The sequence below is a fragment of the Syngnathus scovelli genome, chromosome 16 (assembly GCF_024217435.2).
Source record: "Syngnathus scovelli strain Florida chromosome 16, RoL_Ssco_1.2, whole genome shotgun sequence".
NCBI classification, from domain to species: Eukaryota; Metazoa; Chordata; class Actinopteri; order Syngnathiformes; family Syngnathidae; genus Syngnathus; species Syngnathus scovelli.
The window spans coordinates 2,788,222-2,816,004 of NC_090862.1; the positions used below are offsets into that span (position 1 = coordinate 2,788,222).

General features: G+C 41.2%; 2 protein-coding genes and 1 long non-coding RNA gene across 8 annotated transcripts; 1 reads left to right on the plus strand and 2 right to left on the minus strand.

Moving 5' to 3' along the window:
• On the minus strand, positions 1-4,876 carry LOC125984105 (phosphoinositide 3-kinase regulatory subunit 5). Of its 3 annotated transcripts, none has more exons than XM_049745998.1 (17): positions 4,775-4,876; positions 3,948-4,048; positions 3,800-3,868; positions 3,585-3,723; positions 3,386-3,455; positions 3,128-3,305; positions 2,887-3,055; positions 2,451-2,519; positions 1,674-2,383; positions 1,480-1,602; positions 1,278-1,409; positions 1,115-1,208; positions 966-1,042; positions 804-897; positions 641-723; positions 444-562; positions 1-188 (listed from the first exon to the last, which is right to left on the minus strand). In XM_049745998.1, the coding sequence occupies exons 1-17, from the start codon at positions 4,872-4,874 to the stop codon at positions 44-46; spliced, it is 2,472 nt and encodes an 823-aa protein (XP_049601955.1). In that variant the 5' UTR covers positions 4,875-4,876; the 3' UTR covers positions 1-43. The 3 variants fall into 3 exon arrangements, with proteins under 3 accessions (XP_049601955.1, XP_049601954.1, XP_068509436.1); XM_049745997.1 differs by having other exon boundaries at positions 1,671-2,383; XM_068653335.1 differs by lacking the exons at positions 3,800-3,868; positions 3,948-4,048; positions 4,775-4,876 and having other exon boundaries at positions 1,671-2,383; positions 3,128-3,291.
• On the plus strand, positions 4,790-27,783 carry ntn1b (netrin 1b). Of its 3 annotated transcripts, none has more exons than XM_049746037.2 (7): positions 4,790-4,928; positions 6,127-7,170; positions 16,926-17,114; positions 19,663-19,812; positions 21,768-21,821; positions 23,519-23,593; positions 26,619-27,783. In XM_049746037.2, the coding sequence occupies exons 1-7, from the start codon at positions 4,859-4,861 to the stop codon at positions 26,939-26,941; spliced, it is 1,905 nt and encodes a 634-aa protein (XP_049601994.1). In that variant the 5' UTR covers positions 4,790-4,858; the 3' UTR covers positions 26,942-27,783. The 3 variants fall into 3 exon arrangements, with proteins under 3 accessions (XP_049601994.1, XP_049601995.1, XP_049601997.1); XM_049746038.2 differs by lacking the exon at positions 4,790-4,928 and adding an exon at positions 5,863-6,063; XM_049746040.2 differs by lacking the exon at positions 4,790-4,928 and adding an exon at positions 5,863-6,063 and having other exon boundaries at positions 6,131-7,170.
• On the minus strand, positions 16,984-23,582 carry LOC137841029 (uncharacterized). 2 transcript variants are annotated; one of them, XR_011088337.1, is made up of 3 exons: positions 23,436-23,582; positions 23,252-23,344; positions 16,984-17,126 (listed from the first exon to the last, which is right to left on the minus strand). It is a non-coding gene; the product is annotated as an uncharacterized lncRNA (long non-coding RNA). The 2 variants fall into 2 exon arrangements; XR_011088338.1 differs by lacking the exon at positions 16,984-17,126 and adding an exon at positions 21,401-21,698.

Below are 27,783 nucleotides of genomic sequence, written 5' to 3' on the forward strand. Positions count from 1 at the left end.
TTTAATTGAAAAATAATTTTATTCAATTTAATCTGAGGTCTTTTCAGGCATGCGAGGCAGAGAAGGAGATGAAGGGAAGGCAAAGCATGGAGCAGTAAGATGGATGCAGAGGCTGGACTTGGCCTGGTGAGGGTTTGTACTTCCAGTCTGAACTGCTTCCCGGTTTACAGCACAAAGACACTTCAAGCCTAAGGACACAGACACTCATTTGTTGTCATGGAAAGAAGCCTCGAATGGCCTCAAGAGTGCGGAGAGAAGGGCACGTCCTGGTCTGGTCACCTTTCAATTGTATTTCTCGAGGAAAAATCAAAGATGATACACATAATGCTATTTTTCATACTTCACCCATTAAAATAGATTAATTATTACTTGAAAAGTAGTATAGTGACCTATTGGTAATTGCACAATAGCGAAAATTCCCATTATTGTTTCTAATTTTCTACCTGCTGACACTTTGCAAGAACTTCCTCTCGTCTTGATCCAGACACACAGCAAAGGTTGTCCCACCTTTCTCGCTGCTGATCTCAACTCTGTTGACGTTCACTTCTGATTTCGAGGAATGCTACCAGAGGGATGTGGGGAAGTAATAAATTGAGATGTGTTATTTTTAAATAAAAATAAAAATAATTTTTTTTTTCACCTGGCTGTTGTTCTTTTTAGACTTGGGACAGTTTTTCTTTGTGACTTCCGTCATGGAGAGCAACAAGCTTTCACTTCTAGACTCTTTCGAGACAGGATTCAAATTCACTTAAATATGTTACAACATTCAAACTTTTTTTTGGTAAAGATTAAATAAGGCACACCTAAATGTTCAGCTTTACTAGAAGCTTTTTGAATATTTATAGATGTGCAAAGCATTTCTGCTTGCATCCATTGACCCCTTCCACTGCAGGCCACCTGCAAACACAAATTATTTGAAAAGTAAAGCAGCTCAATCGTATCAAATCATAATTCCATTTTAGCACCTTATTATACGCAACACTGAGTGTTAAAGGAACAGCCTCGCTCTCTTCATCAATTCCAAACCTCTTACTAGCAGCACCTGCGAGAAGAACGACATGAATATTTGTCAAGTGTTCCAACGTCTGCTTCTGGAGGTCACCGTGTGACTCACCCATGGTCTTCACTGCTCTGGTTGCAGCCGTATGTCCAAGTTCTACAGAATGAATAAATACTTCACTTCTCTTCTCTCCGCCGGCTAGGGTCATCTGTGAAGACAAAAAGAAATGAAGAAGAAACAAAAAGAACTAGTAAAATATGTGACATTTTCTACCAACCTCAGCCTGGTAGAGCTGCACCAGGACGGGTTGGTCCGCATGTCTACAGTAGTAAAGAACCAAATCAGCCATCAAGGGAAGATGCTCCTCTCCGCCCTTGTTCTCCAGGACACCTTCTTCCTTCCAAGCAGGCTGCACCACAAGAATCCCAAAATCAGACTTAAAATATTGCATCTCGCCAGTTACAATTATAATTATAAACCTGACAAAGGACTTCCGAGGAGAGACTGAGCAGACTGTGGACGCTTCGATCATACCAGGGATCCATCATTCCCAACAACTGGGCTAAATCGGTGGTGCTGCCATCTTGGGAAATATCATTAGTCTGCCAACAAGATTTGATTAATATCATCAGATACCAAATGTTGGTGATAAGGAGTAAGAAGATCTCACCACAGAGGGAACTTTACTTGATGGTTGTCTTTCTCTGTGTTTTCTCGTCCTTTTTGAGGGAACATAGTAAAATTGCAATTTGCACATTGTGGTGATTCGGGGACATTTGGCTTCTTTCTGCTGGAGGTCGCTGTAAGCTCTCGCCAGTCGTCCGGCTTCTCTGTCCCGGCCGAATACGAGTACTCGCACTAGAGTACCCGCCTGTGCCGTGTCGGTTTCAGTGCTACTCAGGATTGGCCTTCTACGGATACAGAGATGTTTTTGCGGGGAGAGAGGAGCTTCACCGCTTAGAGGGTAGGACACGGAAAATGTGTGGAGAAGTTGATCTTGGTTCGATCCAGATTGTTTGAGGTGTGATCCGAGACTACGTGGGTTCTTGAAGAACAAGGAGAAGTTCTCCATGCCTAAGAGGCTTTTGGATTTCTTCTTGGGCTTCTTCATATACTTTGACGGACTTTTTTGTCCCTCAGTTGCGTCCTCATGTCGTGTGACATCACTGAAGTCACGTTCCACAAACGCTGATTTTGTGGATACAGAGCAAATAGAAGCGAAGGAGCCACTCAAAGAGGGAGATGGTTGGTTCTCCAAGCTATGATGAGCTTTCAGGATGTCTTCTTCTTTCATATCAACGTCATTACAATCATCCTCATCATTAAGACACACCAGAGGAGAATCCTGGCGGCATTCTCTCATGAGAATATTATTGAGAAAATCTGGAATATGAAGACAAGAAGTTAATAAATAGGATTCTGGTAAGTCAACATGGTGGTGGTCAGTCACCAAAGTTGTCGTTTTCCCAGTAGCTGGTGTAACATTTAGGAAAAGGCAGCGTGAACGTCTCAGCGAACCCTGAGGAGATAGAAAGATAAAATTCTCACAGACATGATTTACTTTTTGCAGGCCACATAAAATGATGCAACGGGCCGGATCTGGCCCTCAAACCTTAAGTTTGACACCTGTGCTGTAAAAATATTCTGTACAGAGTTTTCTTAGTTATTCCTGGGTACGGTGCTCAGATTCTCCCCATTGCATAGCCATTACCTTAAATAATTAATTTTTTTCATTTGGACGGGCACAACGGTTTGCAATATGGACAACAGTGGTTCTGTCATCGCCATGGCAACCCTGATTCACCTACTTCAGTGGTCAATAGACAGCATATTGGGAATGTACATTTGTGCTTGGGCTCACGATTCAGCTTCTAGAAAGTACTTACCAGTATCCAAGTAATCATCTCCAGCTCCGGGGATAAGATTTTGTCTGAGCCGATCGAGAGTCTGTACAAGATTTTTTCTGGCAGTACTGAGGTCTGCTGTGGAAGCTGCTGTGTCCATACAGCAACTTACTGTCTCCAGTAGCTGCTCCAGCTCAACAGTCTGTTTTTTCTATACCAATATTAAGAGGTTTGTGTTAAGAAAAAATACCATACTCAAAGATAACGAGAAGCTTGTTGCTACCTGCAAAGCATCACGGAGTCCCTGCAGGTGGATGTTGGTACCGAGAGCAGCCTGGAAGCTGTGCAGAAGGAGGGTGATGGTGATGTCTCGTTTGGACTGATGGCTTACACTCAGTTGCTTGGAGACCGATTGGACCTCAGGGGGGATATCCTCATCTGGACTCACTAAAAACACGATCCTATACATACAATACATCCCAGAACACAATTATCTCTTTAAAGATGCATATTCGGTCTTCATGCATCTGATTAAACTTACATAGTTTTCGAGTGTCGGTTCTCCGTTGAAATCCCATGCTCTGTTTTCACCAATCTTTGAAATGATATGCCTGAATCAAAAGTAAATTGATTGTATATCTGCAAATGTATCAACAGCATACATTCCTCACTAGCGCCCTCTAGCGGTTGAAAGAAACCTCTACAATTTTTATGTTTAAAATCATTTTGCATGTCTTTACCGGGTGCTCTGAGCTCGTTATATATGACATTCAGCAAGTGTTGACAGGCCGTGCAGTAAGGATCTGGCCAGGATAGGAAATTATGGAAGAGCAGGTACGCTTCCCACAATACATCACAATCTGGGTGCAGGTAAGGAGTCTGTGGGATAAGGAAAAATCACGATATGAAATTGTGTGTTAAAAATCCAGAGATTGTTTGAATGGCAAGAACTTACTTTTAAAAGCGTTGATGAAAATAGGAGCGTAAGAGGCACCACCAGTTCGTACTTACATTGCACAAGTACCTGCAAGAGTTAAAAACACCGTCATTCCTTTTATTGTGCTAGCCAATGTGGAAAATGGTGTTGCTGCTTGAATTTTTACCTCCTTTGTTTTCTTGACAATTGTCTGTAGAAGAAAGGGGAAGTTGAGGGGATCTCTCATTGCCAGTTCCTCCAAACACCAGCGATTCATGCACAGCCCAGCTGATCAGACAGACAAAAACACGCAAGAGACTTACTATTTCTCTTTTTGGGTTTCAATATGATGCCAAATTTGTTTGCGTCCTATTGGTACAGCTTGCGCATGAGAATTAAACACCTGTTAATGAAATTAAGTAAGACGGTAGCCGGAAAAGACTTTTGTATATGGCTTGAATAACTAATTTTTGGACTAGAATTCCCCCAAAGAAAGGGAATAGTTTTTTTCTTGTCCAAAGGGAAGTCAACCTCCAATTATTTTTGGAATAATATGTTCTGTACAGCCCAACTGGTTTGAACACAGTGTTCTGCTTAATGTTTGGTTTGTGGAATATAAATTAAACAAGCAAAATCCTATTATTTTTATCCAACTCAAGAGGCGGCCATTTTGTCATTTGCTGTCGACTGAAAATAACCTCACAGTTGACAACCAATCACAGCTTGCCAGTTTTCTGGAGCTGAGCTGTGATTGGTTGTGACCTAGTGATGTCATTTTCAGTCGACAGCTAGTGGCAAAATGGCCGCCCTCTGAGATGTCCAAAACAGGTGAATTTTGCTCCTTAACTCATATTCCACAAACCAAACTTCCATATTTAGATTAGCAGGAGGCGCATACAATATTTTATTGTAAAAAAAATGATTTTTCTTTAACCAACATGAATTCACATCACTTTCAAATGTTAACTGTATGTTATTGATTGATGCAATCCAGGTTTCACAGTTGGTTCTTACCGTTCCAGAGTTGCTTGTCAAAGGTGTTGAATTCAAGGTCACACAGGCAACGTTCAAGGACATGCTGCAGACGATCTTCCGTGCATGAGTTTTGCTCCATCGTCTACTCTGCCACCACAGAGAGAAAGAAAAAAAAACGAAGCAGCCTATTATGGTATAAACAAAACTCTCAAATGTATCTTCTTGTCATTACAGTTAACATTTCCCATCCACTACTTTTATCCGAGCCCTTTAGTGATAATAAAAGACTCACAGTTGCAGAGCAACAAATATCCAGTGTATACAATGCAGCCTCCCACTTCCTACTCACACAATTGACTCTTATGCAGCCTGAGCAAGTGGGCTGGCTACGAACAAAAGCCACAACTTCTTCATTTTCATTCAGAAATTTAACGCCCGACTATCTTCAAAACAGCAACGGAAATGAGTCTTCAAATACAACTTCCTACTTGATACCAATTTGACAGAAATGATTAGGATTATAATAAAACAAAGCTACGATGAGAAAGGAACTGGAAATGGAATTGCCACGAGATTCCACAGTGTGACCTTTAAAACGTGGGCACTCGTACGGATGTTACATTATTGTCTCCGTGTGCCAGCTGGGCTTTGGTGTCACTTGACTAGTGATGAATGGCTCAACAAACAAAGACACTATAAGGTCTGCAAACAAAATGGAAACAAACATGGCCTGACCTGTGCCCATCAAAACAGGAAAAAGCCTCCTGCGAGGCAGCAAAATGTGCAATCAGCTATTATAAGGATATTTTAAATCCTGTCTTTTAGATATAAGATAAATGCAGCCTTGTAGAGAAAGAAAATTATTTGAGACAGGGTTTAAAATTATTTGTAGTCCATATACAGCATATCTTGATGCCAGTAAAATTAATATAAATCACATGTGTAATGGGTAATTGGTAAATAAAGGCAAGAAATAAACAAGAATTTGGAATAGAAAATACAGGAATAATTTTTTTTTAAAAAGTAGTACGTTAACTTGACCAGAAGATGACGCTGTCCCCCACCAGTTACTCGCCGAGGTTAGGCCCTCTCCTCTTTGGAAGGGTGAGAGGACCCCTTTTTCTGCAGCCCACCACAGATAGAATGGGGCAGACAGAGCCGAGGGTTGCCAGAGGTGTGACTGAGTGTGGACACACACAGACAGACAGAGAGACTCACAACCAGCCGACATTTCATATCACCAGAGAGGAGAACACACAAGTTTTCTTTTGTGTGCGTAAAGCGAGAAGGTTTTTTTTAAAATTAGAGTTAGGATTTTTTTTTTCTTGGTAAGACTATCTCTCACTTAAATGTCATATTTCCAACTGTGCTGATGTTCTTTTCTCGTGAAGGAAGAAGTCACCAGAGCGCACGGACTACAATGCAAAGGATTTTGGAGATTTGGCTCACCTTAGTGACATTCTGCGCCCTGACCGAGAAGGTCTTTGGGGGCTACGGGTTGAGCATGTTTGCTGCTCAGTCTTCCCCTCCAGACCCGTGCTATGACGAGAACGGGAACCCCCGAAGGTGCATCCCCGACTTTGTCAACTCAGCCTTCGGGAAGGATGTGCGAGTGTCCAGCACGTGTGGCTCCCCACCAGCTAGATACTGCGTGGTGTCCGAGAAGGGAGACGACAGGACTCGGGACTGCCACACCTGCGACGCGGGGGACCCCAAAAAGTGTCACCCGTCCGCTTATTTGACTGACCTGAACAACCCGCACAATCTCACCTGCTGGCAGTCGGAGAACTATGCGCAGTATCCCCAAAATGTCACCCTTACCTTGTCCCTGGGGAAGAAATTCGAGGTCACCTATGTCAGCCTGCAATTTTGCTCACCCAGACCAGAATCCATGGCCATCTACAAGTCCATGGACTACGGCAAGTCCTGGGTGCCGTTCCAGTACTACTCGACCCAGTGCAAGAAGATGTACAACCGGCAGAACAAGGCGGTGATCACCAAGCAGAACGAGCAGGAGGCCATCTGCACGGACTCCCACACGGACATGCACCCACTGACTGGGGGTCTCATCGCCTTCAGCACCCTGGACGGAAGACCCTCGGCGCACGATTTTGACAACTCGCCGGTGCTCCAGGACTGGGTGACTGCCACCGACATTAAAGTGATCTTCAGCCGGTTGCACACCTTCGGGGACGAGAACGAGGATGACTCGGAGTTGGCCCGAGACTCGTACTATTACGCCGTGTCGGACCTGCAGGTGGGTGGACGGTGCAAGTGCAACGGCCACGCGTCCAAGTGCGTCAAGGACAGAGAAGGTCATCTGGTGTGCGAGTGCAAGCATAACACAGCGGGACCCGAGTGCGACAGGTGCAAACCTTTCCACTACGACCGACCCTGGCAACGCGCCACCGCGAGAGAAGCCAACGAATGTGTCGGTAAGCCAAAATCCCGATTTATTACGATTATTTTTGTATCGTTAATAACCTACTCTGAAGTCAAAACTATTGCGTAAATATGGTCAAATTCAGCTTTTACGCACGGGAATTACGCAGCAACCTAAAGGTGTTTCTCCAAAATAAAAACAAAGCCTGTGTTTTGCATGCTCACATTTCCAATTACTAATACATGATCTAAACAAAAAATATTTAATTTAAAAAAAACACTAATTTTTAAAAGTTCTAAATGAATGGCTCCACTTTAAATTTCTGAGGGTTTTTATAATAATAATAATAATAATAATAAATAATAATAATAATAATAATAATAATAATAATAATAATAATAATAATAATAAAGCTTCTGCATTTGATTGATTAGGATACATTTGAATGACTTCTGATTTTTAATTCCAGAGGAGAAAAGAAAGAGTAGGCTCTAATTTCAAAACCAGCAAGTGCATGCTCCCCAATACTGAACAGGAAAGGGAACATTACAGCTGCAGTGGCAAACTTCAGGGGCGTGTTGAGGAAACACAAGTACGTGCCATTACAGAACGGAGCGACAATTAGGCTGCTTTTAGTGACATTTTATGGCACCTACAGAGCCGCCCTTAAAAAGCCCGCGAGCGATTCAGAACATAGTGGGAGGTCATTTGAATCCTGATTTAAGAGTTCAGTGCAAGTGAACATATAGCTGTAATGTTTATTGTTTCAAGCAGTGCAAGGGGCGGGGGGGTCGGGGTGGGGGGGGGCAGTATCAACAAGTCACTACACTGAGCACGGTGAAGCAAAGCTGGAAAAGTAACAAGTTGTGACAATGCATTGGTCTGCTCAACCAAAAAGGACAAGCGAACAAGTTGTTCCCCTTGGCCTCCGCCTTTGGCCTTTTTGCAAAGGCGGCATGTGAGTGTATTTTACTAAAACAAAAGACTTGTCACTTGCGGGATCCATCTTGTGTGCGGGAACCCCCACCCCCCACCTTCTCCACCATCACGTCTTTGACCTGCTACAATAACGTGGCATGAAAAGTAGTAAATCAAATCAATATCAAGAAGATAATCACGTGGATTTCATGTCGTCACATATGATGACACGGGTCGTGGCCCAGGCAGCTGCTTCATATTCTCGCCATGTGCAGTGTGGCAGTGACCCCCCCCCCCCCCCCGAAGTGCCTGGCCTGACGGATGGGCTGCAAAAGCAACTGTGTGGGAAACTCCTACTTGCCAAGTGGACACTGTGAGTTGGAAACAGTAGCTTTTATCACTCACATGTGTAATTCCGCATTGTAGTCTACTCAATGAGATGTTTTCAGATGGTTCCTTCATTTTATTTGCATCCATCACACTGAGTCCAAACTAAAATATCAGAATAATAACCTTTGTCTCTTTGACTGATCTAAAAAAAACTTTATTATGTCAGCTACACTTGAACAATCCTAAAAAAAAGGAGATATTTAAAAATATGGAGCATTCTGGAGATTGATGCTCATAAAGCAAAGTTTTGAGAATCAACAGTGTCACGCTGTGAGTCTCAAAATAACAAGCCTTTTTAAAAACACTGCATTCTTTCCTTTCCTCAACAAGCATGACAGCAGAAAGAAGAAACACCAGTTCGGACATGAAGCCTCTTGAGGCCCCAAGACGTCAACTCGTCTCCATTTGCAAGAAAATCCGCTAATTTGCTTTAACATCCAAACGTTATTGTCTGCGAAACTGACCACCGCTGATTGTGCTGCCCGCCTGACGTTTGGGTCAACAGGTTTTGGCCCCGCCAGGCCCGCTCCCCATCTGTCTCTCATTTAAGCGCTTTACCATTGGCTCATAAGATGATTGGAGCAACGGATGATGTCATAGATCTTTGGAGATGATTCTTCATTTGCACCCTTTGCTTCTTTTTCCTCCTTTTGCACATCACTGTGTGCCAACACCATAAATTTAATGTAAGACCATAACGTTCACTCAAAGCCCGTCGTTAACACGCAGCGAAGATGAGAACCAAATCATAAAAAAAAACAACTACATGTGTTTCTATTGCGGTCCTTTTGTTTGTTTGGATCTCCATTAATGACTACAATAGTTTGTTTCCCCTTTGGGTTGGAACATTACAACTTTCAGATGTGCTGGATAAATAGTTCAACCCAAAACAACAAATTGGATTTAATAATAAAGGTTACATGAGAATAGGAGTCTTAGTGAAAAAATATGTGGGGGGGCGAGAAAAATCCATTCCAGGTGAACCCGGAGACGTAAAACCTGCAGTGGTTGATAGAAAACAGGTGCGAAGCAGGTTGGGGAACATTTTTGCGGCCTCCCAATAGGGTTGAAAGTCACACACCCTTGAAAATCCCATCAGCAGCCGCGTGCCAGTTAGATGGACTGCCGAGTCTCAGTCATCTAGAACATGCCGGAGCTTGAGTGCAGCTCAGGGGTTCTGCAACGGGAAAGTCAAACAATATGGCGAGTGGAAATGAAGCCAGCAGTGACCTTCACAGTCAATGTCAAGCATCTTTGTTTTTTTTTTTTCCACCCCCCCTGCTTGTGATTTACAACATCGAAAGGGACTTTTTGTTTGTAACCTTCATGGAGAGAATTTCTAGGCGCTGCTGAGGCGTTGAAGGGTTCTGCTTTGGTGAGCTCAGTATTACGTCTCACGCGGTTCTGTTGGCTTCATCAAGCTGCGATCTTCAACTCTCGCCGGAGTAGTTTGCGGCCAAGTGTTAAGTTGTGGGCGATGAGAATCAGTACCTCCAAATCGGAGGCCGTGGTTTTCAGTCGGGAAAGGGCGGAGGGTCTTTTTTTAGGTCGGGGATGAGATCTTGCACCCAAGTGAAGGCATTTAAACATCTTGACGTCTTGTGGAATTTGTATCGGTCAATCATGGTGATGAGGAAGTTGAACAAATAATAATAACAGAGACCATTTTGAATCTTCTGTACATTATGCAAACCATCTTAAGTCAGAATAACCCATAAAACCAAAAGTTGACAATCGCCTCCAGTTACAACAGACATTTTTTCTGTATCCAAAGAACTACTAAACAAAAAAATGTGTTTTGTTGATTTAAAAGAAGAAAAACAATGTGTCCTTTGGGTAAGGGCATACATTCTTGGTTCAATTGTTTCCCTGAGTCCATAATTCAAGACAGAAAAAAAAGTCATGCAGAACCAGGAAATGTTTTGACAGCATACTAACAATATCGTGTTCTACGATGACCTTTTGAAACAACTTTATAGTATTTTGTCAAAGTGTATCCTCATCTTTAGGTTTTGCCGCGTTAAGCTAATGCGTTAGCAGTTAGCTTCCATGTGACTTGTGATTTAAAGATTCATTTTGTCCGTACAGTCGTGTGCCAGTGACAGTTCAAACTGTTTATTTTACATTTTACCGCTGAGATAGCACGTGTGGATGCTTGAGCCTTTTGTCCCAAATCTGTTTGCATGGGGGCTGACTGGGAAAATCCAGTGTAGCATCAGGACCACCAAGGGAGTGCACATTGAGCCTCTTTGGAAAGTGTGAAGAAGGGCAGGGATGATTAATTGGCCGGTGGTGGGACACGCTTCGTGGCTCAGCTTCAGCCCCCCCGAGGTTACTCTCTCGCAACACCGCCCCCCCGACACAACCGGCTCAGTGTCAGTTCTTGTTTACATGTACTAGCGCCACTTTGGGGGACACAAGAATATTATTGTGCTGATTGTGTTGTATTCTAATATATTCTGACATATCCATTGTCTCCGCAGTTGAGAAAATATTCTCATGTCAAAGCAGCCTTTGAATTTTAGCAATACGTGTTTTCTATGTCTCCCTGCTGATTCAAATGATCAGGATTGGTATCCACTTTGCTGATTATCTGATCATTTGAAACAGGAAACAGGTGTCTTGTTGCTGGGAGACAAAAAAAAAACATGAGAACCAGGATTGAAGACCCCTGGACTACATTATTGCTGGCTAAAGAGGCAAAATATTTATTTGACGGACAAAAAAATCAAATATGGCTGATGGTAGTACTTAAAAACAATCTCTGGTAAGACTGAATGATCTTGATTATTACAAATGGTGTGCGATGAGGCTTTTAATCGGAATAAATGCGTCCATGTTTGTTTTGGTGACCACAGCTACCAAGCAGATGGCTCACCTATAAACCAAAAGTTTCGCTCTCACAGAAAGGCAAGTGTCTCTATCTGACACAGTTTCCGCTTTCCGGAAAACCTTAACTGCTGACGTAAACCCCGGAGAGGACCTCATAGAGCGTTTCGGTTGTGTTTGCGTTTATTTACACAGACATCGAGGCCCAATTTCTCATGATAGAGAGTCGGAGATAAAGCGAGGTGTCTGGTTCCCACTTCGGATCACCGCTGGGAAAAATAATGACCTCAGACGGAGTACGGAGACAATACATGGAGCGTCTGGGCTTTTTTTTTTAGACCGTGGAGTGTCAGGATTACATCGGAAAAAAATAAACAGGGTATCCGCCATTCATCATACCGAGAATGCTAATGAATGAAGACGTGACTGAGATGCTGGGTGAACTTTTAATACTTAACATAAGTAGGAAGACAATCAGTCGCAATGTAGCAACCATTGAACCGTCTTTTGAAAAAAAAAAAATATTAGCAGAACACTTGGTGGTTCGTGCGAGATGCTGATTCAAATCAAATCTGATGACTCAAACAGTTGAAAAAAAAAAAAAAGTTGTTTTCCAGTTGGGGAACAATTTATAACATGCACTTCCACCAATTAACTTTGAATCCATCGAATTTCCACAACGAAAATCCCTGCCTCCATTGTTTCGATGATACTTTACGAGTAAATACATCTGTTTTTCTAACTCTGATGACATCATCGGAGGATATTTACTTACCGTTTGAATTTTGGAAGGATCCCCTAACGAAATGGAAAATAAGTGTAGCGACCGTCCCTTGCTTTTCGGACCAGCAGGGGGGCTTCATGCTGTAAACTCCCGCCTTTTATGTTCTCTTTAATAATGTTGACGGGTCACTGCAAAGGTTGCCAGAAGCTGGTGTGATTCAGGAAGAACCAAGCCTTTTCCTCTTCAGCTTGTACCAACGTCCTGGAGGCCACCTAGCAACCAGAACAAACTTTGGAGTTGAATGGACTACCTCTGTGATGTCAACTCACTGTTTCCATAAAAACAATCGGCGGCCGTTAATCCCCTTACTTTTTCCTTCCTATCTGGACAAAATCGACTTCAATCTGTCATCCTCTTTCAGCTTTTGTTTTTTTGTGAATAGTACATATAACGTGTGAGCTGGGAGAAAGTCACACGTAGTCCCAACTCACATCTTTGCATGTAATCTTACCCACGATGAATCTTTCTGTCTCACTTTTTTCTCTCCATTGGCCTCTTGAGTGAATATAAAATGGAAAATAAGCGCTATAACTGGAGGTATAGATTTAATGCACACATAGGAGAGATTTTTGACACGGGGATCTGGCTTGTTTGAAATAGATCCATGGAGTAAAGAGCAGAAAAGCATAATAAACATGCCACCACAATGTGGATTTTCATTTCGGTGTTATGATTTACAACCCAGTGGCTTCCTAGCTCCTTTTTTTTTCGACACGAGGGAACATAACGCGTGCCGGAGTGTTGTAATAGCCTCCCTGCTCAGCGAGAAATATTTGGACCGTAGCCGAACATTGACCAGAAAGTTCTCACTGATGCTTGGTGCAGTTAAGTCCTTGGAGAATATGTCGAAGTGTAGGTAAATATATCGGTGTGATTTTTTTCTGACAGGTGGAATTGAGAAATATGGATCCAAAAATGTCCAGTAATGCAAGTCTCAACTAAAAAGCATTTTTTTAAATTGCAAATGCATATTGCTATATCAGTCAGAATATATTTGTCAACGTTGCATAGTCAGAGAGCAAGATATTGAAAAAAAATAACCCCAACATGTGGGCATGAGTAATAGTAAATATTTGTAAAAAAAAAAATATATAAAATTTATTATAATAAATTGTAATGTTTTAGTCAAAACCAGCAATATATTTTATTTTTAGGAGAAATGTATTTCACATTACATTTAATTGTACATTAGAAATTGCATCTGTTTTTTGAGGGCAGACATTTTTTTTAACATTTTTTTTGTCGATTTGATTTTGGTTAGATTTTAGTTTAATTGTGTTTTTTTTATGTACACCTGTGCTCATCAAGACACTCCCTTGTGTCGACCAATCAGCTCATTCAGTCACTGCTGTCTTGTTTAGGTGTTTCTTGTTGTCTCATCAGTTGGTATGTATTTAGTTCCTGCTTGCCTTCACAACTGGTTGGTTGGTTGGTTGGTTGGTTGGTTGGTTGGTTGGTTGGTTGGTTGGTTGGTTGGTTGGTTGTTTGGTTGGGTTGTTGGTTGGTTTGGTTTGGTTTGTTGGTTGGTTGGTTGGTTGGTTGGTTGGTTGGTTGGTTGGTTGGTTGGTTGGTTGGTTGGTTGGTTGGTTTGGTTTGGTTGGTTGGTTGGTTTGTTGGTTGGTTGGTTGGTTGGTTTGTTGGTTGGTTTGTTGGTTGGTTTGTTGGTTGCTTGGTGTCTCAGTCATTGTAGTTAAATCATTTCATGCTGAATGTTTTTCCTAATATTTGGTTTATAAAATCAACATAGGATATAGACTTGGCTAAGTACTTCCTATAAAGCTGCTTTTGGCATACTGGTTATGCAAGTGCATCTATGAAAAGTGATTTAAAAAAAATCAGTAGGTAAGAATTCATTCTGCCTTAGTTACGCTGCATACCTTTCTGAAAAATAAAACTGTTTAAAAGGGGTGAATCAAAAAAAAAAGGTGAAATAACAAAACTCTAGCAGGCTTACATATCTGCATGAGCCAAGCAGTACAATTATTATATTCACCGCACAGAAATGTTAAAATAAGTATTTTCACGCCGATCAATTGACAAACAGGTTGTTAGCGTTGCCGCAAATCACTAAACAGCATTGCCTAATGATGCATTGTGAGCACTCATGTCATTTCATGGCACCAAATGGCATCCACAAGCTGTTTATGTCCAGGCAGTGCATTCCGCCTTTGCCCAGCAACGGGGGCCTTTTACAAGTACGTAAAAAGCACGAGTCTGCTAATTGAGAGCTTTACCCGTAAAGATGAGGAACGCCTCCCGTGACATCGCCAGTCAATAGAAAGCTTTCAGTTTGCCAGTATTCAGTTAGCAGGGTTGAGTTGGTGGCCTAAAGATAACCAAAGAATGTTTTCAAGCGTAATTTGTTACCACCAATTCTATTGGAGGCGAAAAATCTACAAGAGCTGGCCTCTTAAACCCGAATAAAACTCCTGCGTGACACATTTTCGATTCAATTTGCAAGGAATTTTGATCTTTTGAGTACTATATTTACAATCGCCCAAAAAGTGCATATTAAAAATAGTTTCACATGTTAAATTCTATTCATTGGATCATCAGATTCACATTTCATCGCATCTGTGCCCTTTTTGAATTGCACAACTGAATGAACTCACCTACCTCTTGAGAAGACCAATTTAAAAACCCACCCACATATACCCAACCGCTCTTATATAAACATTGTATAATCTCGATGTGATGGTCAGTCACAACTTTTAAAGTACACGTGATTCAATTTCACTAAATAATCCACATTGATCGTTCAATCTCTCATCAAACTCACGATAAGTATGATGGATTGGTGAAAGAATAAAAACAGAATTCCATCCAGAGTAAATACAAAACACCTCACAGATCATCATGTAGAAACATTTTTCCCATCCATAATTGCGCTCTCATCTCTGGATGGAGTGGATAAAAAAAAAAAACGCCTACACCAAAATGTGGGATTTGTAATTTCCATCCAATACGCGCACCCACCCTGAGTGGCTTCTTCACTAAGCCTGATAGATGACCCTTGAACATAAATAGAATGGAATAGCATTGCTCCAAGAGGGTCTTTTTTTTTACTAAATGAAAGCAGAACTTGTGCTGTAATATAAATTCATCATTAAAGGTATAACCTAAAAGCTAGCACAGTCTATTGTAGCAACAACGATGCAAAAAAAAACATAAAAAACATCACAACGCTCTCAATCCAAGACCAAATTTTGACCAAAATCCTCCAAAAACAAATCCCAGGAAAACTAGGACATATTCCAATAAGAGTTTCGACTGTATCTATAATTAGATGACTCGTGCTTGGCCTTATCGGCATTCACGTTATTGTCGCTGCTGGACAACTATTGTGGTGATTGTGTTAGTGAGACAGCGCAGCGCTCACGACAAGAGCCTGGAGACAGCTACAAAGATATACTTATTAATCTCCTGACGCTCTCACACGTTTATAAAATCGTGTTAGCGTGACAAAGTAAAAAAAAAAAAATATAACAGCGGCAAGTCTCAAGTCAAACTTTATTTCCCTTTAGAATAAATAATTTAAATGAATAAGGATTTATTTCCCTTTAGAATAAATAATTTAAATTAATAAGGATTAAAAAATAAAAGATAAAAAAAATAATATAAATGCTTTTTAAATATGAATAATAATTCTTGATGTCTTCCATAGTAACCAGTAGAATTTGTTTCCCTTTAGAATAAATAATATAAAAATAATAAGAATTAAAAAAAAATATATATATATATATATATAAATGCTTTTTAAATATGAATAATAATTCTTGATTTTTTCCGTCGTAACCAGCAGGATTGTTCTCTCCTGCCCAACCTCCCCCCCTCCCACCCCTACTTCCATTTCCCTCTCACACACTTCCCTTAAGTGGAGATAACATCTGGGATAAGAAAGCAGTAAAGAGGGAAAGGGAGGGGTGAGCGTGCATGTGTGTGTGTGTGAATTCTTCAAACCCTTGTGTGTTCGATCAGCCTCAGGGAGTGACCCATTGGAGATAAGCTTGTGACAGCTGCCAAACACCTCTGTGTGAGTGTGTGTGCATTAGTTATGGGCCCCCTATTTAAGGAGGGGTGCATGCATGAATCCCCCCCGCCACCTGCCGGTTTGAATCCCCTTCTGGCAGGTGTGAGTCCGTTTGGATGTGATGATTGTGGAGCATATGTGACAGTGTTATCTGCAGCCAGCATCTCCATGCAATAACATTAAGACATGATGGTGGAGATTAGCCAAATGTGAGGAAACGTGAGCTCCTCCTATATGAATCGGATTTTGTCTGATAAGAGTGAAAATCATGGCGGAAACTTCACTGGAGCTATAGAAGCCATTTTCCGATAGAAACCTGTAAAATAATATTTTAAAATTCACGGTCAGCACATATTTTGATTTTATTCTGACCGACCAATCAGAAGGTAGAAAATTGATGACATCATTGCCTGAGTGACTTAATAGTATACTTTAATAATATACTGTAAGTATTAGACAGGACAACAATATAAATAATTTAATAATCTTTTACTCATAACTTAATCGGTTAAAAGAAGTAAAATGAGTTTCAAGGTGAAATGCCTAAAAATCGTAATGATAAAAAAATCAAAGAATAGAAGAGTCTCAGATCTTGGTGAGAAAGGAAGTCTCTTTTCCTGCCCGGGGTCAAAGGTTAAATTCACAAGCAGGTGGCAGAGTACCAGGATTTTTTTCCCTTTATAGGTTGTTTTATTCCCAAGGCCGGCCATCTGTTTCGATAACAGCCTTCTGCCTCACTCGTTACATTTTTACATAGACTGTATTTTTCCGGAAAAAACAAAGGAAGCTCGTTTTACAACTCGGTTGTGCTGACATTAACTGCAAACTGTTTTTCGTGTTGTCTCTTATCCATCAGCCTGCCACTGCAACCTCCACGCTCGTCGCTGCCGCTTCAACATGGAGCTGTACAAGCTGTCAGGCCGCAGGAGCGGCGGGGTGTGCCTCAACTGTCGTCACAACACGGCGGGCCGTCATTGCCACTACTGCAAAGAAGGTTTCTACAGAGACATGACCAAATCCATCTCACACCGGAGAGCATGCAAAGGTAATCTTCTCCCTGAGAAGACATTTAAAACTGTGTTGAAAAGTCATAAAGGGGGCTTATGAGGTTGTCATCGAACATTAGACGTTCAAATATTCTCGTAAAATAATCCCTTTATTCACTTTCCACTGACGACTCATGCTTGAGGCATTAAAGGAATTCTTTGGAATAAAGGAGCCACCTGTCTCTGCTCTGGTGAACTGACCCGTACCACCACGAAGCTATTTGGGGGTCCCTTGTGAAAGACTGACGAGACAAACATAAACACAAGCTGAGGTGTGAGCCGATTGTGGAACGAGCTGACTAATCTATTCATACCTGACATAACACACTGACGCAGGTGCGGGTGCATACCTCAGGTTAAACTATGGGGTGTCAAACCCAAGGCCTGGGGGCCGGATCCGGCCCGGCAAATCATTTTATGTGGCCCACAAAATTGTTAAAATACCCAAACTCTAAATTCTCTTTCCTTTTAATAACAGTGCGATATTGCAACAGTTTATAATCCTAATATCGAAATAAATTTGTGTTGCGATAATATCCACCCATTCATTTCTATTTAAGTCATTAATGGCCCCACGAGGGAAATCATAACGCCAAAACTATTTGTCATAGGCGTGTTTTGCGCGCCCGCAATCGTGCTCGAGCATTAAAATTTAATTTCCAACGATAAAATGTATTAAGAAACATTTCTACATAAAAGGAACCATGTCAAACACCATTCATTAGGACATCAAATGCTAATTATCTCTTCATTTCTTGCCAACATTTTTATTATGTCATTCCATATGATCTCATTTTAAGATATTCGGATTGAAAAGAAAGCCAAGGTCCCCATGACCGGCACATAAAACCATCTCTTACGTCAAAGCTGTCTTATAAACACAGCAATGGGATGGCTTAACCACAAAAAGCTTGATAGATCACCCGCACTTCGGAATGATCCTTTGCAGCATTTTTTAACCTTGCCAGTCTAAACATTTTCACACATTCAAAAGAGGCGTCAGGTTAATGCAAGAGAGGTTGATGATCCATTGAAGTCTTTCTAAACAGTTGGATCAGACTAGCTGAAGATTTTGTAGCTAGCTTAGGTGCTAGCTAGCTAGCTTTATCTCAGGTGACCAACCTAACATCATTTAAACAGATTATATTTATTTTTCAAATCAGCACACTTTGCTGTTGTTGGACGGGAAATATAATGCTGTGCCAATACAGCTCGGGGGGAGTCTGCTTTTTTTTTTTCCTTAATTTTTGGCTAACTCAGTTAAATGCAGTTGCAATGATGTGTCTAAAAAATGGACGCATCATCAAGCAGGGGTGTCAAAAAAAAAATTTTCGCGAGCCCATTTGTTGTCATAGCTTCTTTTCCGAGGGCCATTACGACTGTCAACCCAAATAAATATACGACCACCTCATATTATATACAGTAAAAGCTACAAAACAAGCAAATAACTCATTTTCAAATCAGTAAAAACTGGTCAAATATTTAAAAAAAAAAAAGATATTAAAAGTGAAGACAATTTGCAATTCTAGTAATGACACACGAATTCGATGCACGATTTGTCTTGGCGGGCCACATAAAATAATGTGGCGGGCCGTATCTGACCCCCGGGCCTTGAGTTTGACCACCTGTGGTGTAACTGTTTAAAAGTTTGGGGTCACTTAGAAATATCCTTATTTTTCATATAAGAACAATTTATATCCTATTGTACTTTTTGTGTGTGTGTAGTGAGCTAAAAAAAAGTCAAATTCTCAATGCAACATTCAATGCTACTCAAAAGCCTGGTCTTAAATTTCAAACACTCTTCCCAGCTAACCGCTTTAGCAGACTTTGAAGTGCGTTCCACTCAGCCGTGAACGGGAAACATCATTCAGCCAATGTTTGTGAGGACGTCTCTGCCAAAAAAGCTTTGCACTGGAAACTCAATCTCACCGAGTGTCTGATCAGAGACAGACTCCAACCTGCATACATTTCGAAACATAAGAAATACGGTGTGAAATGCTAATCAAAGTTGTTTTCTTTCTCTTGCCACTCATGACGGGGGTGGAGGGAAGCTGGGTAATATGCGGTTTGAAACTCCTGCGAGGCCCATTTCCTCATCTGTGAAGTTACTGAAAGAGAACCAAGAAGGGAATGATTTCTCATTAGTTTTGAGTATTAGGATTACTATTTAATTATGGAACATCACCGTTTTATGCCCAGTGTTAAGAGTGAGCTAACTGTGCACATGTGTGGACTTGGCTGTCTGGTGGTATTTTCTTAGACAGCTGACTGGCCAAGTCAAGGGGGTGCCTTTAAAAATATAAATTAAAAAATATATTCAAGATAATAATCTGTTTTTATATTTATAAATGAAATGCGATAACAGCAGAAGACAGAATGTATAAAAATCACATGACATCACCCGCGCCACAAGTTAGATCAGCTTTTAGTGGGTTTAAAATTCTACCAAATTCCCAACTTGCACAAAAATGAAGATACATTATTGCTCTTCTGTCTCAACTATATTACTTAGTTCCACATCCCAAATGTTTTTTCCTGCCGTTCCAGCATGCGACTGCCATCCAGTTGGAGCTGCAGGGAAGACGTGTAACCAGACGACAGGGCAATGCCCTTGCAAGGACGGAGTCGCGGGAATCACCTGTAATCGATGCGCCAAGGGATACCAGCAGAGTCGCTCTCCCATCGCCCCCTGCATCAGTAAGCCACTTTCGTCTTTATAAAATACAGTCAGACGAACGGAAAGCCATTTTACAGTGAACGAATACTTGTCCAATGATGTCATTATTTTTAAAACACGAGTCAGACGCAAACATTTAACATGTCAGGGTAAAAGAAAACCTCTAATCACTGTCAATTAGCTTTCCCTACCTTTTTTTTTTCGTTTTTTTTGTTATTTTGTGAGCTCACTTGTGCATGAAACGTGCAGGAATGAGTATTAAGTGGTCATTTTACAAAATGAAAATAGTCTCCAGATTCATAGTACATATGTTTAATAACTTTCTGTGTGGTCTGTTACTCGTACACGGGTCTGCGGTTGGAGATCCCTGCCTTAAATAACTTGATTAATAACCCGAATGTTCTAATTTGGAATCTAAAAGTCCAGTAGCAGTTAGGACTAAACTAATATTTTTTTTTCTCTATAACCAAGTCTTTGATTTTATTGACAGATGCTTTATTGTGATGAATTTAATAGGTGGCAACATTATTCATGGCATATGATTAACTTTAATGATTAATGATGACAAGCAGCACCATGACAAATTGGCAAATTGAGGTTTGGAACTCGGCTCAGACCTCCTCTGTGGAGTTTGCATGAAGAGTGAAGAAAGTGTGAGAAAACTAAAAAATAAATACGGAAAAGAAAACATCGCCTTAAGAATTCCCCGCTAGCTCCTTGCTAACAAAAAAACTCATTTAACACAAATATTTGCTCTGTTTGAACACAAATGGCGGCGCAACACAGGTGGACAAATAATATAAGAACACTCACATTTTTTATTCTCTACAAAATATTATAATATACTAAGTCACTCACAATGATGGAAAAAAAAAAGTACTGCAATATTCTTCATTAGTTGGCCTGACTGTATTATACTGCCAACTGGTGGGCACTTGATGAATTGAAATGTAGCATTAAATTATGATTTGAAAATATTCTTACTACATTGCTAATTTTCCCTATTAAAAAAATATTTTAATTGTAAAAAATAAGAGTTTTTTAAGTTACAAGCATGGACGCAGAACAAATTAGACTTGTATCTCAAGGTATCACTTTACTGTACTACAATGGTGCTACAAAACACTCGCCCTGAGAATTTATTACCCTCAAGAAAACATCTGGCCTGCAGAAACGAATGTCCTACCATAAATAAACCACAGTGATTCATCCAATTGTAAATATTTCTCCGCTGAATAAAAGCACCGTCTGCTATTATTTGTTCTAACAGTTTTACAAATCAAAACTACTTTCCTTTTTTCATAAATTTAAAACCAAAATATGCACCCATCTGTCTCAGCAAACAACTTCAAATACGCTTTTTATCCCTACAGTCATCTCTTGTTATTTTTATATCCCGTTCCATTATTCTGGATAGATATTTGAATGTTTAAACCAAAGCCTGGATAAATACAGCACTCACCTAACATGACTTTATACGTCGTTAACTGTACGTCTCACGGTAAATCCCCAAAATGCGTCCAAAAAAACGATGGCTGATAGTGTATATTTATTGGCTGTGTCTGCTGGCTGCAAATTTCAAATCTTCACATCACACTGAGATAGAAATCACTGGTAGCTGCTGTTTTTATTGGAAAAAAAAATAAATAATCATCTGATATTAATAGATAAGTCGTGTGTAGCCACTGAAAACGCTTTCCATTCTTATCGTGAAGTAGAAAAAACAGAATCGACCAGTTTGGAAGAGCCTAGAGCAGATAACAATCACAGCCAAAACTCATCTCGCAACAGATGATTAAGCTTGGCGTATGTCGGAATCAGCTGTCATTAAGAAGACATCAGGTTGAATCCCAAAGGTATGATGTTAGATATGTTACATATGGTCCAAGGCAGGAGAACATGTACCCTAGTGAATAAAAAACACATCATTATCTTTAAATGACAATTAATGAGCCTCTTCCTGTTTGCACCACAGAGATTCCAGTTGCATCCCCGACAGCTACTTACAGCGGCTACGAGGAGACATCAGGTCAGTTACGAGAAAAATTATATTTTGAATTGATCACTTTTATTATCGCTGAATTTTTTGAATGACATGCAAGTTGACCAGTATTTTTTATTTATTCATCTAAAATGACCCCTTAGGCAACTCTTTATTAAAATTACAATTATCAAAAGCAATGTGATAATGTTCTTGCACCACTTTTTTTTTTTTTTTTTTCACGGCTCCCTGCAGCATCATTGCTTGTATTCCCAGGCCGCACAGCAACCCCCCCCCCCCCCTGGGGTTTCAACCTTAATCTGATTACATGCTTCATTTGCACCAGTTTGTATTTCAATCAAGGCTTACTGCAAAGCCCAGGCTGAAACGATTGTTCATTTACTCTGACAAGAGTCACCATAAGACCATGGCGGTATTTACCCATCGCTTTAGTGTAATTTTTTTTTTTGCCAGTGACTTCTTTTCATGGCTCATTAAATTCAGACCCTCTCCAAATGTTTTGTTTAGAGAGTTTAGAGTAGTTTATAGACAATGAGCAGGAAAGTTAGTAGAACACCCCCGGATACCTGCTATTAAATAATTAACATTTATCAGTTTTGCATTTACGGCTGGGACAGTGTGAAGCTTGGATTGAATATAGACACCCACCCTCCAAATTAGAAGCCGTGTGCTTCCCCAGCGACCTCCAGAATGAGCGTGGCGCTGCCGCAGAGTCACACAATGGGGGCGTTTGTCTTCCCAGCAGGAGATTGGACCTTAATGAGCGCTGCGGGTGTAATGGCTCAAAGTGTGCAGCCATTTCTCTTGGAGGGCGCACAGTCAGTGTCGCCTATCAAAGTGGGGGTGTGATGAAGGCCCCCCCAGAGGCCAGAGGCAGATAGAGGGCCCCAACCGCCTTCTTTCTTACATTCACATGGAAATGAGGCATGCTTGATATGGACTAGTCAAAATCATTTACTTTGGGATTTCCGTTTTTTTTTGTCGGAATGATCCCACCACCTGAGAAAGCGGCATTTCACCCAAAAATACTTCCTGAACATCCATGAATTCGATCCTCATCCCACAAACCAAATGACTTTTTCTTTTTTAAGAGCGAGGTGAGGGGCGTTTTTTCTTCCTCCATCATTACCCAGGCAACCTCATTCACACAGAGTATAATGGAGAAGAAAGGGGACGACTGGACGGAGAGCTGGAAGAAATAATGAAGTTTGTCCATATTCAGGCAAGCTGAAAGGTCCTCCCCCCCTCCTCTCTCAACTGTTCCCTCCTTCCTCAGCTTTCCCACCCCCCCAGAAAAAAAGGGAGCACAAGTCTTACGACTCAGAGCTAGGGCAACACTAGTAGACGATCTGCTTCCAATTTATGTCAGTCAGTGGAAAGTGGAAAGAACAAATGATTTCAATTTTAAGTTTTTTGCCCTCTGGTCCCACCACCAGCTCCTTCATTATGAACATTACCTGGCATGGTGACAAAAGCAGCAGTCATCTTTCAAGCCTGGCACTAAATGCCGAGTGTGCATAGACTGGCGACTCTTCAGACATGAATTTAGTCTGTGCAGAAGGAAAGAAAATTCCGCCTCAGCAATTGTCACATTATTGTCCTTCTCTCTTGAGATGATGTGAAGATGATGTGACAACTAACCTCACTTCCATTGAATCCACATTTTTTCCATTATCATGACATTGTGACCTAAAATACAATTTTTATACTTCCCTTATTTCCAGATTGCGAATCCCACTGTAAAGCTTCCAAAGGGAAAATGAAGATCACCATGAAGAAGTATTGTAAAAAAGACTACGGTGAGTCCACTCCGTAAAAATGTACTGCTACGGATGTTAAATGTCTCAATTAATCAGAGCTGCGCAGTATCCACACCCTGGTGCTACTCTGCGACTGATGACTTAAACAGTCGTTGCCATCTGTACTCACATCTTCTCTCTCTGTGATTTTGTAGTGTGCGTTCTGGTATTCATCATTTTATAAGGACAAAAGTCTGTTTACACTGTGACATCATGGGAACCTCTTACAGTGTGGGGACCCAGAATCAAGTCCCCACTAGGGAGGATTGTGCGTTTGTGTGTGAGCATGTGTGGGGACCCAGAATCCGGTCCCCATAAGGGATGATTGTGCGTTTGTGTGTGTGTGTCATTGTGGGGACCCAGAATCCGGTCCCCATAAGGGATGATTGTGCGTTTGTGTGTGTGTGTGTGTCATTGTAGGGACCCAGAATCAGGTCCCCATAAGGGAGGATTGCACGTTTGTGTGTGTGTAACGTTAACCTTGCCGAAACGCAAAAGTGGGGATAAGGAACGAGGGCAGCAGCACATATGTAGCAAAAAGAAAAAGCAATGCATCAATCTTGCAAATGCAGACAAATAGCAGCATGGCTTCCTCACACACAATTTGGATTACACACAAACAAATTTAGACATTGTAAAAAAATTCTGGGACCAAATCAAGAATCCATCCAAAATGATATATAGGTCTCCAGTGACTTTTACCAGATGTTGTGTATAGAGTAAGCTTTTACTATAATCAACATCCTTAACCAGAAGTTCTTGCTGGAAAGTGCGGTCATCACACACAATCATTTTGCGCCTATCGTTTGATGTGATGACAATCATTGCTGAAAAGAATTATTGTTTGGTATTTAGGGAAAGGGAAAGATTATTTCTTGAACGTCATAGTCATAAACCAAAACCTCCATAGTCATGTGTTTTATTTAAGGACATGCCTAATCAGTCAATAAACAAACAATCGTTTCATAAGGGACACAAACTTGGTTCTGGGTTTAACAATGGGCTGTGGGTTTAGTTTTAATTTTAGTTTTGAAATCATTCAGGCAGACATTTCCTGCTGCTGTTCTCTCGATTCTTTTTGAACGAACGATTCCGTCTGAATCTCACTGCAGACATCTTTGCTTAGCATGCATTCCCATTCTTTTGGCTTTAATTCATTTCTCAGGCCTGTCGCTTTGCTTTTATTGGTCTCTCCCCGTTCTCCGGATGGGGGTGCCGCAACCAACGCCGGCCCCCCCCAGGGGTCACGGGAAGGGGCCCTCTGTTTAAACACACTCGTGCACTCTGCCGGCACCGAGCATTCCACGGGGCACAAACAGGTGTTAAATTAGGCAGACGGTGACGGATTGCCACCTCGGAGAGAAAGAAATATGTCTTGTTTATTCAATTTTTGTTTTTCATCACCGCCGTCGCTACGGAGACGGCCGACACAAAAGGATTATTTTCTCGCTTGACGTCCTCCTCGGCACACACGTCGCCTCCCTCCTTGCGCCGCCCGCAGAACAATGAATCAAAGCTCGGGGTGTTTACCGACGCTCCGGGACGCTGGTCAAAGGCACGGAAGCCCCCTCGGCACTCAGTCGGGTCCCCGATCATTCTCCGGGTTGATAACCGGAGGCCTCCCGCTGTAATTAAGCGAGCTCTAATGTCATTAGCCCATGCCTGCAGTTTAACCCTCGTTTGGCCGCGAGCTGGTCTCATTTGGCAGCCGTTGTGTGACTGCAGCGCTATTTCACACTCGCTCTCACAAAACCTCCGCCGCTCTGTGTCTCACCACACTGTCACTATTTTGCGACACACTCTTTAACCCGCCGCTTAAGTGAGCCTCTTTGGCTATTTGGTTTAAACCAAGTGGCCGGACGTGTGGGGATTTGTGTATGTTTCAAAACAAAGTGAGAATATACTCGAGTGGATGAGTGAAAGATACTAAGAGGAAGCGAGGCTCGGTGCCTGGATGCTGCAGAGAAGAGGGCGCTGTCTCCAGTGGATTCTCACGCTGGGAAGTTGGATGGGGCTCTGGGAGCAGAACCCGGATAGCCGCTGAGGTCGGAACATATTCCGATTCTCCTGGAACTTATTCTGTGGCTGGGAAGACAAATAGTGGCCTCTCCTCCTCCTACCCCCCTCACGCACCCTTTATGTGTCGGGGATGAAGGAGAGGGCTGTGATTGAATGGCAGGCCTGTGAGAGCTCACTCTACTCAGCCCAACAAACCTTCTTTCTTCTGATATTGTGTGCATTTTGTGCACACACACACACATGGTGCACAATGCCCCGCCCCTCCAGTTTACCTCATTCTGGACTCTAATAAGAGAACAGCCAGTGAATTCCCTAAAAGTGATAATCTTATAATCTTTCACCATTGAAATAAAAAGTTTCTGTTTTTGAGTTAGGAAAATTATTGTCATTAAAAATATTATTTTAAAAAAATCTTTAGAATTATTATTATTTTTTTAAATGATCTAATTGTTATTAGAAAAATCATATTGTCCTTTTTACTGTATAAAATGAGTCAACCAGAATCTGACATGTTTAACGGATTGAATTGTAGCATTACATAAAATATAGATAAAGAGATTGTATACACATGCAAACTGCTTTGCGTGACTATCTTGAGTGATTTCTTGCCATCTCAACCAGTGTTCTCAAGATTAGAATCATTTGCACTATTTTAAATAAATATGAAGAACACAGTTCAAATCAAAGCCATATTGCAACGCACATCAAGGCCAGATTAGCTCCAGAGATTTGTCGTCCCCTCTTGCAGCAATCAAAGTGAAGTGAAGAAATGTTCTGTTTGGCTCTGCCGGCGAGGGAGCTTTAATTCTTCTCTCATGTGAAGTTTGTCTGCTGTAGCCAGCTTTGGCGTGAAAGAATTATTATTATTGTCAAGATGGCTTACTGGTGCAAAAATCATCTTCTTTCTTTCAGGGACAGTACGTAAATAAATATTGTGGAAGGAGTTCACCCTGAGAAAAAAACGTTTCATATTTCCTTTAAGATTTCTTGTGGTGTCATCTCTCAGCTGTCCAGGTCCACGTACTTAAAGGAGATAAGGCAGGAGAGTGGTGGAAGTTCACCGTCAACATCATATCGGTCTACAAACAAGGGGAGCACCGCATCCGGCGTGGGGATCAGCTGCTGTGGGTGCGTGCCAAAGACGTGGCTTGCAAATGTCCCAAGATCAAACCCGGCAGGAAGTACCTGCTCATGGGTTCGGACGATGACGACTCCCCCGGGCAGAGCGGGGTGGTGGCGGACAAGGGGAGCCTGCTCATCCCTTGGAAGGATCTGTGGGGACGCCGTCTTCGGAAGTTCCAGCAGCGTGACAAGAGGGGAAAGTGCTAGAGGGCAAAAAAAAAAGAGGGAGAAGTGGAGGGAGATCTCCAATGTGATGCAAGGAGGAAGGGAGGACAAACTGGAATCATGATTCCGAGAAAGATCCAGGTGAAAAGTAAAAGTGACTGAGTGCTGCTGCTCTGAGTTGGGACAAAAGATTTAAAAAAAAAAAAAACGTTTTGTGAAGGAGCTCATTCTCATTCTGTTTCTGTTTGTCTGTTTGCAGAGTTTGCACCTCATTTTTATCACAATACATCAATTTTTTTTAGTAAATGCCTTAAATTGATATGAATTAATTTTACTATAAAAATAAGACGTTTCTTAAGTGAAATTGTGATTTTTTTTTTTAGTCAGCTCCTCAAATGCAAAGCCACAGATGCTATCAACTCAGTTGTCGTCACGGTGACCTCGGCAGTGTAAAGTAATTTTATGCGCATATGTAAACACTAGATAGATGATGTCATAGCGTCAACTAGAATAGACATGTCAACCCTGCACTTACTTTGATTAGTTGACTATTTTACAACATATGAGATATGTTTTCAAATGGCATCCAAAAGGGTTATTATCTCTATTGTGCCATTTGATGCAAACAAATATATATATCTGTATAGTTACATATATGTGATATTAACTGTTGGAAAGTGCCACTTGTACAGATAATAATGTTTCTTTCCCGAATGGATTCTTAATGAATGTACGCATTGCTTTTTTTGGAATGAGAACATTTGACTTTATTAATACCTAACTTGTTTATTTTTTTTGTTTCATGCTGTCGGTATAATCACACATTACAGTAACAAGATGGTGAAGTTTTAAATTATGAGTAATAAAAGTCCCCCAGATCTGTA

Excerpts from the sequence above, each read along its gene's own strand:
- LOC125984105 (XM_049745997.1), bottom strand. The coding sequence starts at position 4,874 with ATGGAGCAAAACTCATGCACGGAAGATCGTCTGCAGCATGTCCTTGAA. Across the intron at positions 3,869-3,947 it reads TTGTCAAGAAAACAAAGGAG|GTACTTGTGCAATGTAAGTA; the intron begins GTAAAAATTCAA and ends TAACTCTTGCAG. Across the intron at positions 1,603-1,670 it reads CAAGTAAAGTTCCCTCTGTG|ACTAATGATATTTCCCAAGA; the intron begins GTGAGATCTTCT and ends TCTTGTTGGCAG.
- ntn1b (XM_049746037.2), top strand. The coding sequence starts at position 4,859 with ATGAGTTTTGCTCCATCGTCTACTCTGCCACCACAGAGAGAAAGAAAA. Across the intron at positions 19,813-21,767 it reads TCCCATCGCCCCCTGCATCA|AGATTCCAGTTGCATCCCCG; the intron begins GTAAGCCACTTT and ends TTTGCACCACAG. Across the intron at positions 23,594-26,618 it reads GTATTGTAAAAAAGACTACG|CTGTCCAGGTCCACGTACTT; the intron begins GTGAGTCCACTC and ends GTCATCTCTCAG.